The sequence below is a fragment of the Taudactylus pleione genome, unplaced genomic scaffold (assembly GCF_031769625.1).
Source record: "Taudactylus pleione unplaced genomic scaffold, aTauple2 ptg002705l, whole genome shotgun sequence".
Lineage (NCBI taxonomy): Eukaryota > Metazoa > Chordata > Amphibia > Anura > Myobatrachidae > Taudactylus > Taudactylus pleione.
This window is the reverse complement of record NW_028287081.1, coordinates 26,310-41,918: the sequence shown is the minus strand read 5'-3', so window position 1 is coordinate 41,918 and position 15,609 is coordinate 26,310. Positions and strand designations below refer to the sequence as shown.

Genomic DNA, 15,609 nt, shown 5'->3' with positions numbered 1-15,609 from the left:
TACATTCTCAGGTGTGCAGACTGTTATAGCAATGTGTGTGTGATATGTGCTACATTCTCAGGTGTGCAGAGTGTTATAGCAATGTGTGTGTGATGTGCTACATTCTCAGGTGTGCAGACTGTTATAGCAATGTGTGTGTGATGTGCTACATTCTCAGGTGTGCAGCCTGTTATAGCAATGTGTGTGTGATATGTGCTACATTCTCAAGTGTGCAGAGTGTTATAGCAATGTGTGTGTGTGATGTGCTACATTCTCAGGTGTGCAGAGTGTTATAGCAATGTGTGTGTGATGTGCTACATTCTCAGGTGTGCAGAGTGTTATAGCAATGTGTGTGTGACATGTGCTACATTCTCAGGTGTGCAGAGTGTTATAGCAATGTGTGTGTGATATGTGCTACATTCTCAGGTGTGCAGAGTGTTATAGCAATGTGTGTGTGATGTGCTACATTCTCAGGTGTGCAGACTGTTATAGCAATGTGTGTGTGATGTGCTACATTCTCAGGTGTGCAGCCTGTTATAGCAATGTGTGTGTGATATGTGCTACATTCTCAAGTGTGCAGAGTGTTATAGCAATGTGTGTGTGTGATGTGCTACATTCTCAGGTGTGCAGAGTGTTATAGCAATGTGTGTGTGATGTGCTACATTCTCAGGTGTGCAGAGTGTTATAGCAATGTGTGTGTGTGATGTGCTACATTCTCAGGTGTGCAGAGTGTTATAGCAATGTGTGTGTGATGTGCTACATTCTCAGGTGTGCAGAGTGTTATAGCAATGTGTGTGTGATGTGCTACATTCTCAAGTGTGCAGACTGTTATAGCAATGTGTGTGTGATGTGCTACATTCTCAGGTGTGCAGAGTGTTATAGCAATGTGTGTGTGATATGTGCTACATTCTCAGGTGTGCAGACTGTTATAGCAATGTGTGTGTGATGTGCTACATTCTCAGGTGTGCAGAGTGTTATAGCAATGTGTGTGTGATATGTGCTACATTCTCAGGTGTGCAGACTGTTATAGCAATGTGTGTGATGTGCTACATTCTCAAGTGTGCAGACTGTTATAGCAATGTGTGTGTGATGTGCTACATTCTCAGGTGTGCAGCCTGTTATAGCAATGTGTGTGTGTGATATGTCCTACATTCTCAAGTGTGCAGACTGTTATAGCAATGTGTGTGTGATATGTGCTACATTCTCAGGTGTGCAGAGTGTTATAGCAATGTGTGTGTGATATGTGCTACATTCTCAGGTGTGCAGAGTGTTATAGCAATGTGTGTGATGTGCTACATTCTCAGGTGTGCAGAGTGTTATAGCAATGTGTGTGTGTGATGTGCTACATTCTCAGGTGTGCAGAGTGTTATAGCAATGTGTGTGTGATGTGTTACATTCTCAGGTGTGCAGAGTGTTATAGCAATGTGTGTGTGATGTGTTACATTCTCAGGTGTGCAGAGTGTTATAGCAATGTGTGTGATGTGTTACATTCTCAAGTGTGCAGACTGTTATAGCAATGTGTGTGTGATGTGCTACATTCTCAAGTGTGCAGACTGTTATAGCAATGTGTGTGATGTGTTACATTCTCAGGTGTGCAGAGTGTTATAGCAATGTGTGTGTGACATGTGCTACATTCTCAGGTGTGCAGAGTGTTATAGCAATGTGTGTGTGACATGTGCTACATTCTCAGGTGTGCAGAGTGTTATAGCAATGTGTGTGCTGTGCTACATTCTCAGGTGTGCAGAGTGTTATAGCAATGTGTGTGTGATATGTGCTACATTCTCAGGTGTGCAGAGTGTTATAGCAATGTGTGTGATGTGCTACATTCTCAGGTGTGCAGCCTGTTATAGCAATGTGTGTGTGTGATATGTGCTACATTCTCAGGTGTGCAGCCTGTTATAGCAATGTGTGTGTGATATGTGCTACATTCTCAGGTGTGCAGAGTGTTATAGCAATGTGTGTGATATGTGCTACATTCTCAGGTGTGCAGCCTGTTATAGCAATGTGTGTGTGATGTGCTACATTCTCAGGTGTGCAGAGTGTTATAGCAATGTGTGTGTGATGTGTTACATTCTCAGGTGTGCAGAGTGTTATAGCAATGTGTGTGATGTGTTACATTCTCAAGTGTGCAGACTGTTATAGCAATGTGTGTGATGTGCTACATTCTCAGGTGTGCAGCCTGTTATAGCAATGTGTGTGATGTGCTACATTCTCAGGTGTGCAGCCTGTTATAGCAATGTGTGTGCTGTGCTACATTCTCAGGTGTGCAGAGTGTTATAGCAATGTGTGTGTGATGTGCTACATTCTCAGGTGTGCAGCCTGTTATAGCAATGTGTGTGATGTGCTACATTCTCAGGTGTGCAGAGTGTTATAGCAATGTGTGTGATGTGTTACATTCTCAGGTGTGCAGAGTGTTATAGCAATGTGTGTGATGTGCTACATTCTCAGGTGTGCAGAGTTATAGCAAATGTGTGTGATGTGCTACATTCTCAGGTGTGCAGAATTATAGCAATGTGTGTGTGATGTGCTACATTCTCAGGTGTGCAGACTTATAGCAATGTGTGTGTGATGTGCTACATTCTCAGGTGTGCAGAGTGTTATAGCAATGTGTGTGTGATGTGCTACATTCTCAGGTGTGCAGAGTGTTATAGCAATGTGTGTGATGTGCTACATTCTCAGGTGTGCAGAGTGTTATAGCAATGTGTGTGTGATGTGCTACATTCTCAGGTGTGCAGTGTTATAGCAATGTGTGTGTGATGTGCTACATTCTCAGGTGTGCAGAGTGTTAAAGCAATGTGTGTGTGATATGTCCTACATTCTCAGGTGTGCAGCCTGTTATAGCAATGTGTGTGTGATGTGCTACATTCTCAGGTGTGCAGAGTGTTATAGCAATGTGTGTGATGTGTTACATTCTCAGGTGTGCAGAGTGTTATAGCAATGTGTGTGTGATGTGCTACATTCTCAGGTGTGCAGAGTGTTATAGCAATGTGTGTGTGATGTGCTACATTCTCAGGTGTGCAGAGTGTTATAGCAATGTGTGTGATATGTCCTACATTCTCAGGTGTGCAGACAGTTACAGCAATGTGTGTGTGACGTGCTACATTCTCAGGTGTGCAGAGTGTTATAGCAATGTGTGTGTGATATGTGCTACATTCTCAGGTGTGCAGACAGTTACAGCAATGTGTGTGTGACGTGCTACATTCTCAGGTGTGCAGACTGTTATAGCAATGTGTGTGTGATATGTCCTACATTCTCAAGTGTGCAGACTGTTATAGCAATGTGTGTGTGATATGTGCTACATTCTCAGGTGTGCAGAGTGTTATAGCAATGTGTGTGACGTGCTACATTCTCAGGTGTGCAGAGCGTTATAGCAATGTGTGTGTGTGACGTGCTACATTCTCAGGTGTGCAGAGTGTTATAGCAATGTGTGTGTGATGTGTTACATTCTCAGGTGTGCAGACTGTTATAGCAATGTGTGTGACGTGCTACATTCTCAGGTGTGCAGAGTGTTATAGCAATGTGTGTGACGTGCTACATTCTCAGGTGTGCAGAGCGTTATAGCAATGTGTGTGTGTGACGTGCTACATTCTCAGGTGTGCAGAGTGTTATAGCAATGTGTGTGTGATGTGTTACATTCTCAGGTGTGCAGACTGTTATAGCAATGTGTGTGTGATGTGCCACATTCTCAGGTGTGCAGCCTGTTATAGCAATGTGTGTGATATGTGCTACATTCTCAGGTGTGCAGCCTGTTATAGCAATGTGTGTGATATGTGCTACATTCTCAAGTGTGCAGACTGTTATAGCAATGTGTGTGATATGTGCTACATTCTCAAGTGTGCAGACTGTTATAGCAATGTGTGTGTGATGTGCTACATTCTCAGGTGTGCAGCCTGTTATAGCAATGTGTGTGTGATGTGCTACATTCTCAAGTGTGCAGACTGTTATAGCAATGTGTGTGTGATATGCTACATTCTCAGGTGTGCAGAGTGTTATAGCAATGTGTGTGTGATGTGCTACATTCTCAGGTGTGCAGCCTGTTATAGCAATGTGTGTGTGTGATATGTCCTACATTCTCAAGTGTGCAGACTGTTATAGCAATGTGTGTGTGATATGTGCTACATTCTCAGGTGTGCAGAGTGTTATAGCAATGTGTGTGTGATATGTGCTACATTCTCAGGTGTGCAGAGTGTTATAGCAATGTGTGTGATGTGCTACATTCTCAGGTGTGCAGAGTGTTATAGCAATGTGTGTGTGTGATGTGCTACATTCTCAGGTGTGCAGAGTGTTAAAGCAATGTGTGTGTGTGATGTGCTACATTCTCAGGTGTGCAGAGTGTTATAGCAATGTGTGTGTGATGTGTTACATTCTCAGGTGTGCAGAGTGTTATAGCAATGTGTGTGATGTGTTACATTCTCAAGTGTGCAGACTGTTATAGCAATGTGTGTGTGATGTGCTACATTCTCAAGTGTGCAGAGTGTTATAGCAATGTGTGTGTGACATGTGCTACATTCTCAGGTGTGCAGAGTGTTATAGCAATGTGTGTGTGACATGTGCTACATTCTCAGGTGTGCAGAGTGTTATAGCAATGTGTGTGCTGTGCTACATTCTCAGGTGTGCAGAGTGTTATAGCAATGTGTGTGTGATATGTGCTACATTCTCAGGTGTGCAGAGTGTTATAGCAATGTGTGTGTGATGTGCTACATTCTCAGGTGTGCAGACTGTTATAGCAATGTGTGTGTGATGTGCTACATTCTCAGGTGTGCAGCCTGTTATAGCAATGTGTGTGTGATATGTGCTACATTCTCAAGTGTGCAGAGTGTTATAGCAATGTGTGTGTGTGATGTGCTACATTCTCAGGTGTGCAGAGTGTTATAGCAATGTGTGTGTGTGATGTGCTACATTCTCAGGTGTGCAGAGTGTTATAGCAATGTGTGTGTGATGTGCTACATTCTCAGGTGTGCAGAGTGTTATAGCAATGTGTGTGTGATGTGCTACATTCTCAAGTGTGCAGACTGTTATAGCAATGTGTGTGTGATGTGCTACATTCTCAGGTGTGCAGACTGTTATAGCAATGTGTGTGTGGTGTGCTACATTCTCAGGTGTGCAGACTGTTATAGCAATGTGTGTGATATGTGCTACATTCTCAAGTGTGCAGACTGTTATAGCAATGTGTGTGTGATGTGCTACATTCTCAGGTGTGCAGCCTGTTATAGCAATGTGTGTGTGTGATATGTCCTACATTCTCAAGTGTGCAGACTGTTATAGCAATGTGTGTGTGATATGTGCTACATTCTCAGGTGTGCAGAGTGTTATAGCAGTGTGTGTGTGATATGTGCTACATTCTCAGGTGTGCAGAGTGTTATAGCAATGTGTGTGATGTGCTACATTCTCAGGTGTGCAGAGTGTTATAGCAATGTGTGTGTGATATGTGCTACATTCTCAGGTGTGCAGAGTGTTATAGCAATGTGTGTGTGATATGTGCTACATTCTCAGGTGTGCAGAGTGTTATAGCAATGTGTGTGTGTGATGTGCTACATTCTCAGGTGTGCAGAGTGTTATAGCAATGTGTGTGTGATGTGTTACATTCTCAGGTGTGCGGCCTGTTATAGCAATGTGTGTGTGTGATATGTGCTACATTCTCAGGTGTGCAGAGTGTTATAGCAATGTGTGTGATATGTGCTACATTCTCAGGTGTGCAGCCTGTTATAGCAATGTGTGTGTGATGTGCTACATTCTCAGGTGTGCAGAGTGTTATAGCAATGTGTGTGTGATGTGTTACATTCTCAGGTGTGCAGAGTGTTATAGCAATGTGTGTGTGATGTGTTACATTCTCAAGTGTGCAGACTGTTATAGCAATGTGTGTGTGATGTGCTACATTCTCAGGTGTGCAGCCTGTTATAGCAATGTGTGTGATGTGCTACATTCTCAGGTGTGCAGCCTGTTATAGCAATGTGTGTGCTGTGCTACATTCTCAGGTGTGCAGAGTGTTATAGCAATGTGTGTGTGATGTGCTACATTCTCAGGTGTGCAGCCTGTTATAGCAATGTGTGTGATGTGCTACATTCTCAGGTGTGCAGAGTGTTATAGCAATGTGTGTGATGTGTTACATTCTCAGGTGTGCAGAGTGTTATAGCAATGTGTGTGATGTGCTACATTCTCAGGTGTGCAGAGTTATAGCAAATGTGTGTGATGTGCTACATTCTCAGGTGTGCAGACTTATAGCAATGTGTGTGTGATGTGCTACATTCTCAGGTGTGCAGACTTATAGCAATGTGTGTGTGATGTGCTACATTCTCAGGTGTGCAGAGTGTTATAGCAATGTGTGTGTGATGTGCTACATTCTCAGGTGTGCAGAGTGTTATAGCAATGTGTGTGTGATGTGCTACATTCTCAGGTGTGCAGTGTTATAGCAATGTGTGTGTGATGTGCTACATTCTCAGGTGTGCAGAGTGTTAAAGCAATGTGTGTGTGATATGTCCTACATTCTCAGGTGTGCAGCCTGTTATAGCAATGTGTGTGTGATGTGCTACATTCTCAGGTGTGCAGAGTGTTATAGCAATGTGTGTGATGTGTTACATTCTCAGGTGTGCAGAGTGTTATAGCAATGTGTGTGTGATGTGCTACATTCTCAGGTGTGCAGAGTGTTATAGCAATGTGTGTGTGATGTGTTACATTCTCAAGTGTGCAGAGTGTTATAGCAATGTGTGTGTGATGTGCTACATTCTCAGGTGTGCAGCCTGTTATAGCAATGTGTGTGATGTGCTACATTCTCAGGTGTGCAGAGTGTTATAGCAATGTGTGTGATGTGTTACATTCTCAGGTGTGCTGAGTGTTATAGCAATGTGTGCGTGATGTGCTACATTCTCAGGAGTGCAGAGTGTTATAGCAATGTGTGTGATGTGCTACATTCTCAGGAGTGCAGAGTGTTATAGCAATGTGTGCGTGATGTGCTACATTCTCAGGTGTGCAGCCTGTTATAGCAATGTGTGTGATGTGCTACATTCTCAGGTGTGCAGAGTGTTATAGCAATGTGCGTGATGTGCTACATTCTCAAGTGTGCAGAGTGTTATAGCAAAGGTGTGTGATGTGCTACATTCTCAGGTGTGCAGCCTGTTATAGCAATGTGTGTGTGATATGTGCTACATTCTCAGGTGTGCAGAGTGTTATCGCAATGTGTGTGAGCTGTGTTACATTCTCAGGTGTGCAGAGTGTTATAGCAATGTGTGTGTGATATGTGCTACATTCTCAGGTGTGCAGAGTGTTATAGCAATGTGTGTGTGATGTGCTACATTCTCAGGTGTGCAGAGTGTTATAGCAATGTGTGTGTGTGATGTGCTACAAAGTGCAAACACTGTGGGCCTGATTCAGACCCACTCGCGAGCGGCTGTACGCTCGCAAGTGGGTCGATGGTCTGCACTGAGCATGCGCACGACGGAGGGAGCTCCGTCGTGCGCATGCGCCAGACTTTCCTTCGCTCGTTGTGTCCGATCAAAGGGGGCGTGCTGTCAATGTTGATTGACAGCACGCCCCCTTTGGTGGGCGTGCCTCCCTGACGGGGGCGTTCCCACGGGAACGCCTCCCGTCAGAAGCCGGCCCACTGACATCACTAGTGATGTCAGTGGGAGTGATTTTGGCTCTGATAGAGCCAAAATCACTCCGGAGCTTGCGGTTGAAAACCTCAACCGCAGGCTCCGGCTCGCAATTTCGATGGTCGCGATGGTCACGACCATCGCGGCCATCAAAATGCACGCTCGTATAGCCTGTGGGTGGTGACCCACAGCTATACGAGCGTCCAGGAGGACGCTCCATGAAAAAGGAGCCCGGCCCTCATGCAGAGCGTGCGCTCTGCTCAGAGCGTACGGCTCTGAATGAGGGCCTGTGTTTCTTGTGATCAGTGTCCTGCATTGGCCATACAGTGTTTGCGTCTATGAGGATGGAGGCTGACGCAATGCGAAGACATAAGAGGACGACACTTCAGACGCCTGCTGGGTGGTGACAAGCGCGGTCACTTTTGTTCTATGAAGATTTTTGAACACCCTTACGCCCAAGGGTGACCCATCATTTGTGAATCGATTTTGTAAAGCCAATAAACAGAATGATATAATAAAACATTCCTCTTATAGATCTGAATCAGATTATCATTGGTTCTTTGTGCTGGTATCTCAGGACTGTAGCCTGTAACAGTACTATGCGGAATGGGCTCTGGGGTCAGAGGTGATTGGTGGTGGTGGGATAACCCTACTGGGGTGTTACAGTACTATCAGGAATGGGCCCTGGGGACAGAGGTACCTGGCTGTGGTGAGATAACCCTACTGGGGTGTTACAGTACTATCAGGAATGCGCTCTGGGGTCAGAGGTACCTGGCTGTGGTGGGATAACCCAACTGGGATGTTACAGTACTATCAGGAATGGGCCCTGGGGTCAGAGGTGCCTGGCTGTAGTGGTGGTGGGATAACCCTACTGGGGTGTTACAGTACTATCAGGAATGGGCTCTTTGGTCAGAGGTACCTGGCTGTGGTGGGATAACCCAACTGGGATGTTACAGTACTATCAGGAATGGGCTCTGGGGTCAGAGGTGATTGGTGGTGGTGGGATAACCCTACTGGGATGTTACAGTACTAGCAGGAATGGGCCCTGGGGTCAGAGGTGCCTGGCTGTGGTGGTGGTGGGATAACCCTACTGGGATGTTACAGTTCTATCAGGAATGGGCTCTGGGGTCAGAGGTGATTGGTGGTGGTGGGATAACCCTTCTGGGGTCAGTGTGGGCTCTGGGATCGGAGGTGATTGGTGGTGGTGGGATAACCCTCCTGGGGTCAGTGTGGGCTCTGGGGTCGGAGATGATTGGTGGGATAACCCTCCTGGGGTCAGTGTGGGCCCAGGCATTACATGGATGCACCATGTAAGGGTAGGAGGCAGCTCGGACTAGAAGGAAGTGGCCGATTCAACGTTGAGGATAAATGACACTTTATCTGCCCAATAACATCACAAATGACCCCAATACATTTCGGGCAGGGAAAGTGGCATCAGAGAGAAACATTTGCATGGCCAAGTGCTAGAGAGGGATAATACAGAGGATGAATGTAATACACAGCCCTAGGCTTTCTGTATTCCCGGCTGGTTTTGCCTTTTAGATAGTTTTTGGGCCGTTACGTTTCTCCCTGAATTGTACAATATTTTCTCCAGATTCCTTCACCTAGAATTTCTCTGGTTTTCAGTCCAGAAGATAAAAGAAGATGGAAAGAAAAGTCCCTATTAGCCGGAGGTCGTCGCTCTCCCCCCAGACGCCCTCACACTGTCCTGCGCACCTCTCATGCTGAAGTCTCGCAACATCTGAATGCGGGACCTGACGGACGGGATAGCCGGGGTGTCCGGTTTAATTCCCTGTTCTGTGACTCGCAGCAGAGAAGACCAGCTATCTCTGGACGACCGCTCCGGACCCCCCAAAACTGCAGGGTCGCTGTTCTCCTTCTCGTCCTCGGAGGGAGTGAAACGTCTTTTTCTCGGCGACTTGTTTACAGAGTCTGGGCCTGAAGGTAAACATACGGCAGCATTACAGGGTGGGAGTAACATTAACACCCCAATCCCACACCCAGTACCCCAATCCCACACCCAGTACCCCAATCCCACACCCAGTACCCCAATCACCGCTAAGTAGTAACACATTACAGACACACAGTACCCTCACTACACCTATGTGACGGAAGCGCTAGCCGCAGATACACATGGTATAATGGGTGATGAGCGCAGACTCACAGAGGCGCTTCTGAGGCTGAGATCTGTTCTCCATCTCCTGCATTCCCGATACTGACCGAGGAGTCGCTGGAAGAGACCACCTGCCCACACTACACCTGGAGGAGAGAGAGGGTACATGAGCCGTCACCAAGTACACAAACCAGGACAACTCCAACACACACACCTCAGCATAGACAGCACACACACACACACCTCAGCATAGACAGCACACACACACCTCAGCATAGACAGCACACACACACACACACACCTCAGCATAGACAGCACACACACACACACCTCAGCATAGACAGCACACACACACACACACCTCAGCATAGACAGCACACACACACACCTCAGCATAGACAGCACACACACACACACACCTCAGCATAGACAGCGCACACACACACACACACACCTCAGCATAGACAGCACACACACACACCTCAGCATAGACAGCACACACACACACACCTCAGCATAGACAGCACACACACACACCTCAGCATAGACAGCACACACACACACACCTCAGCATAGACAGCACACACACACACACCTCAGCATAGACAGCACACACACACACACCTCAGCATAGACAGCACACACACACACACCTCAGCATAGACAGCACACACACACACACCTCAGCATAGACAGCACACACACACACACCTCAGCATAGACAGCACACACACACACACCTCAGCATAGACAGCACACACACACACACCTCAGCATAGACAGCACACACACACACACCTCAGCATAGACAGCACACACACACACCTCAGCATAGACAGCACACACACACACACCTCAGCATAGACAGCACACACACACACACCTCAGCATAGACAGCACACACACACACCTCAGCATAGACAGCACACACACACACACCTCAGCATAGACAGCACACACACACACACCTCAGCATAGACAGCACACACACACACACCTCAGCATAGACAGCACACACACACACACCTCAGCATAGACAGCACACACACACACACCTCAGCATAGACAGCACACACACACACACACCTCAGCATAGACAGCACACACACACACACACCTCAGCATAGACAGCACACACACACACACACACCTCAGCATAGACAGCACACACACACACACACACCTCAGCATAGACAGCACACACACACACACCTCAGCATAGACAGCACACACACACACACCTCAGCATAAACAGCACACACACACACACCTCAGCATAGACAGCACACACACACACACCTCAGCATAGACAGCACACACACACACCTCAGCATAGACAGCGCACACACACACACCTCGGCATAGACAGCGCACACACACACACCTCAGCATAGACAGCGCACACACACACACCTCGGCATAGACAGCACACACATCGGCATAGACAGCGAACACACACACCTCGGCATAGACAGCGAACACACACACCTCGGCATAGACAGCACACACACCTCGGCATAGACAGCACACACACACACACACACCTCAGCATAGACAGCACACACACACACCTCAGCATAGACAGCACACACACACACCTCAGCATAGACAGCACACACACACACCTCAGCATAGACAGCACACACACACACCTCAGCATAGACAGCACACACACACACACACCTCAGCATAGACAGCACACACACACACCTCAGCATAGACAGCACACACACACCTCAGCATAGACAGCACACACACACCTCGGCATACACAGCGCACACACACACCTCGGCATACACAGCGCGCACACACACACCTCGGCATACACAGCGCGCACACACACACACCTCGGCATACACAGCGCGCACACACACACACCTCGGCATACACAGCGCGCACACACACCTAAGCATAGACAGCGCACACACACCTCGGCATACACAGCGCACACACACACAGCGCACACACACACCTCAGCATACACAGCACACACACCTCAGCATAGACAGCACACACACCTCAGCGCACACACACACACACACCTCAGCATACACAGCACATACACACACCTCAGCATACACAGCACACACACACAGACACACCTCAGCACACACACACACACAGACAGGGGCGGTGTTACCCGCTGTATTATATGCCTGTATTACATAGAAGGAGCTCTGAGTCACAGCGATATTCTTGTTACTAATCCAACCAATCAGCTCCTAACAGTCATTTTTCACACACATGCCAGGAGCGGATTGGCTGGAGCCCCATGTAAGGTCATTAACGAGTGATGAGATCACTTGGTGATAAATATGGGCCTGCGCCACCTATGTTGTGACTTTTTGGCCAGTGTGAGCGCAGCACCGCGTTCGCTGTTGCGTTTCCAGCGCCTTTAGCGCTATTAACCGAATTCATCGCCGCAAATAAACATCTTCCTGCTTCCACCCCGTGACCACCAGATTAGCGCAAAACACTCCTCTGTTCTCCGGCTCTTATGTGGTTAATCCCGATGTCTCCAAGCTCCGCCCTCTGCAAGTTATTAAGTGCGGTGAGTGGCCAGCGGGGATCAGCTGACACCAACCAGGTGGTGTTACAGTTTCAGAAGCGTGACCACAAATTCCCGGAAGTAAGCGGCAGGAGCCTGGGAGGAGCGTCTCCAGATGCCGGTGGGAGGAGCGTTTCCAGGTGCCGGTGGGAGGAGCCTGGTGTCAGCAGTGAATTCCCCACTCACTACGCAGTGGGAGGAGTCAGTAACTGGTGGTTACTGATGGTGAGAGGGAAATCCCTATGTCCTAGTAGTGGTGAAGTAAGAACACTCAGGTTACTCAAGGAAGATCAAACCTGTGATGGCTTAATGGAGTCATGCCATCTATTCACACAACCAATCCATAACCGGGCTTATAGGCTGCCGGTACTAGGAGGAGGAATGAAGCCGTACTATGCACGTGTCATACATACAGAAGCTGCACTGTGCGCTCCCGACACATGGTGAATAATTGCAGTAAGCAGAACAGTAGTACTGTGCACGTGTCATACATACAGAAGCTGCACTGTGCGCTCCCTACACATGGGGAATAATTGCAGTAAGCAGAACAGTAGTACTGTGCACATGTCATACATACAGAAGCTGCACTGTGCGCTCCCGACACATGGGGAATAATTGCAGTAAGCAGAACAGTAGTACTGTGCACTGGTCATACATACAGAAGCTGCACTGTGCACTCCCTACACATGGGGAATAATTGCAGTAAGCAGAACAGTAGTACTATGCACGTGTCATACATACAGAAGCTGCACTGTGCGCTCCCTACACATGGGGAATAATTGCAGTAAGCAGAACAGTAGTACTGTGCACGTGTCATACATACAGAAGCTGCACTGTGCGCTCCCTACACATGGGGAATAATTGCAGTAAGCAGAACAGTAGTACTGTGCACGTGTCATACATACAGAAGCTGCACTGTGCGCTCCCTACACATGGGGAATAATTGCAGTAAGCAGAACAGTAGTACTGTGCACGTGTCATACATACAGAAGCTGCACTGTGCGCTCCCTACACATGGGGAATAATTGCAGTAAGCAGAACAGTAGTACTGTGCACTTGTCTATACATACAATGAGACCGGCATAGGATGAAAGAGCAAAACAACCCCCTCTCCACCGCAATAACATTTCAGTGGCGCAGATGGCGGCATGGGTTGGTTACCCGCAGGTCAGGGCAGATGATCATCAGACTGGGCGCGCCAGGCATCCTATATAAACCCGCTTGGCATTCCCCATTTGCCATTGCAATGTGCTGTGAGATATGCACTATGGGAATGCTGTGGGTGGTTTGGGTTTTGTTTTTTAAAGTTCTAATTAATGCTCAATAAACAAAACAGACACTAAACATTAGTATTAATATATTAGTACAGCAACGCTGTCAGCAGGAAGAGAGAATAGAGGCATGCACACACAGGGGACACACACAGAGGGGACATACAGAGGCACACACACACAGAGGGGACACGGACACACACAGAGGGGACACGGACACACACACACACAGAGGGGACACACACACACACACACACACACACACACAGAGGGGACACACACACACACACACAGAGGGGACACACACACACAGAGGGGACACAGACACACACAGACACACAGAGGGGGGACACACACAGAGGGGGGACACAGAGGCACACACAGAGGCACGGGGACACACAGGGGACACACGGACAGAGGGGACACACGGACAGAGGGGACACACGGACAGAGGGGACACACGGACAGAGGGGACACACGGACAGAGGGGACACACGGACAGAGGGGACACACGGAGGCCTGCACACACACACACACAGGGGACATACAGAGGCACACACACACACACACACACACAGAGGGGACATACACAGAGACACACACACAGAGGGGACATACACACACACAGAGGGGACATACACACACACAGAGGGGACATACACACACACACACAGAGGGGACACACAGAGGGGACATACACACACACACAGAGGGGACACACAGAGGGGACATACACACACACACAGAGGGGAGACACACAGAGGGGAGACACACAGAGGGGAGACACACAGAGGGGAGACACACAGAGGGGAGACACACAGAGGGGAGACACACAGAGGGGAGACACACAGAGGGGAGACACAGAGGAATGCACACACACACACAGAGGGGACACACAGGAATGCACACACACACACACACACACACACAGAGGGGACACACAGAGGAATGCACACACACACACACACACAGGGGACATACAGAGGCACACACATATACAGGCGCACACACACAGAGGGGATATACAGAGGCACACACACAGAGGGGACATGGGGACACGGACAGAGGGGGACACGGACAGAGGGGGACACGGACAGAGGGGGACACACAGAGGCATGCACACAGAGCGGACATACAGAGGGGACACACAGGGGACATACAGAGGCGCACACACACACAGGGGACATACAGAGGCACACACACACAGGGTACATACACACAGGCACACACACACACAGAGGGGACATACACAGGCACACACACACAGGGGACATACACAGAGGGGACATACACACACAGAGGGGACATACACACACAAAGGGGACATACAGAGGCATGCACACACAGAGGGGACATACAGAGGCATGCACACACAGGGGCATGCACAGTGCATGATTGCAATGCTCTCATGCACGCGACACTGCATGTGCAGTACACATCATCGACCGATCTGTGTACATAGTTGCAAATGAGATCCATGCTGAATCAGGCAATAAAATGGGCAAATTGAGGTGTCAAATTAGTCTAAGGTTTGGGAGAGCCAAACCCCCCCAGGGTCTTGGACCAATACAAAATGTGGAGACACACTAGCCCTCGCCCCCCACAGGAGAGTCACGGCGAGCTTTTCCCAAGTGTGAGCCTTGGACATAAAACGTGTACTGATAAGATGTAGGTTATGTAGGACATAGCCAGCGGCCTCCAAGTGTCCACTAAAGAGGAGAGGAAAATGGCAACTCAGGCGGTATGGAACCCTTAGGGGGAAATATATGGGATTTAGTCCAATTAACCCTAAGACCGGAGAAGGTGCTATATATAACCACTACCCATAGAAGACTCTCTATTGAGCCGGTCATCAGTATATAAGGCAACAGTGATAACTGCAGCAGCCCAGAGCTCACCAACGCCAGGATCTCAGCCATGCCAGGGGGCCAGAAAGAAGAGCGCAGGAAAGAGTGGGCCCACCCTGCCGAGTGCCCCTACCCAGATGAAAGGGGGCCATGATGTTATCATTGACAGCCGATGAAGAATAGAATCATTTAATCCAGCCAATAAATGTAGAAAACAGGCCAAAAGTCTCCACTACTGGCCAAAGATAATGCCACAGTGGAA

At 48.2% G+C, this 15,609-nt stretch overlaps 1 protein-coding gene across 1 annotated transcript in view; it reads right to left on the bottom strand.

Annotated features, from left to right (window-relative positions):
• LOC148431180 (uncharacterized) overlaps positions 1-15,609 on the bottom strand; it is a gene marked incomplete at its 3' end in the record, with an annotated part of 167,843 nt that overhangs the window by 144,167 nt on the left and 8,067 nt on the right. The window contains exons 2-3 of the mRNA XM_088466237.1: positions 9,733-9,827; positions 9,285-9,506 (exon numbers count right to left, since the gene is read on the bottom strand). Coding sequence (XP_088322363.1) covers positions 9,285-9,506; positions 9,733-9,775 — 265 coding nt within the window. The remainder of the gene's footprint in view (positions 1-9,284; positions 9,507-9,732; positions 9,828-15,609) is intronic.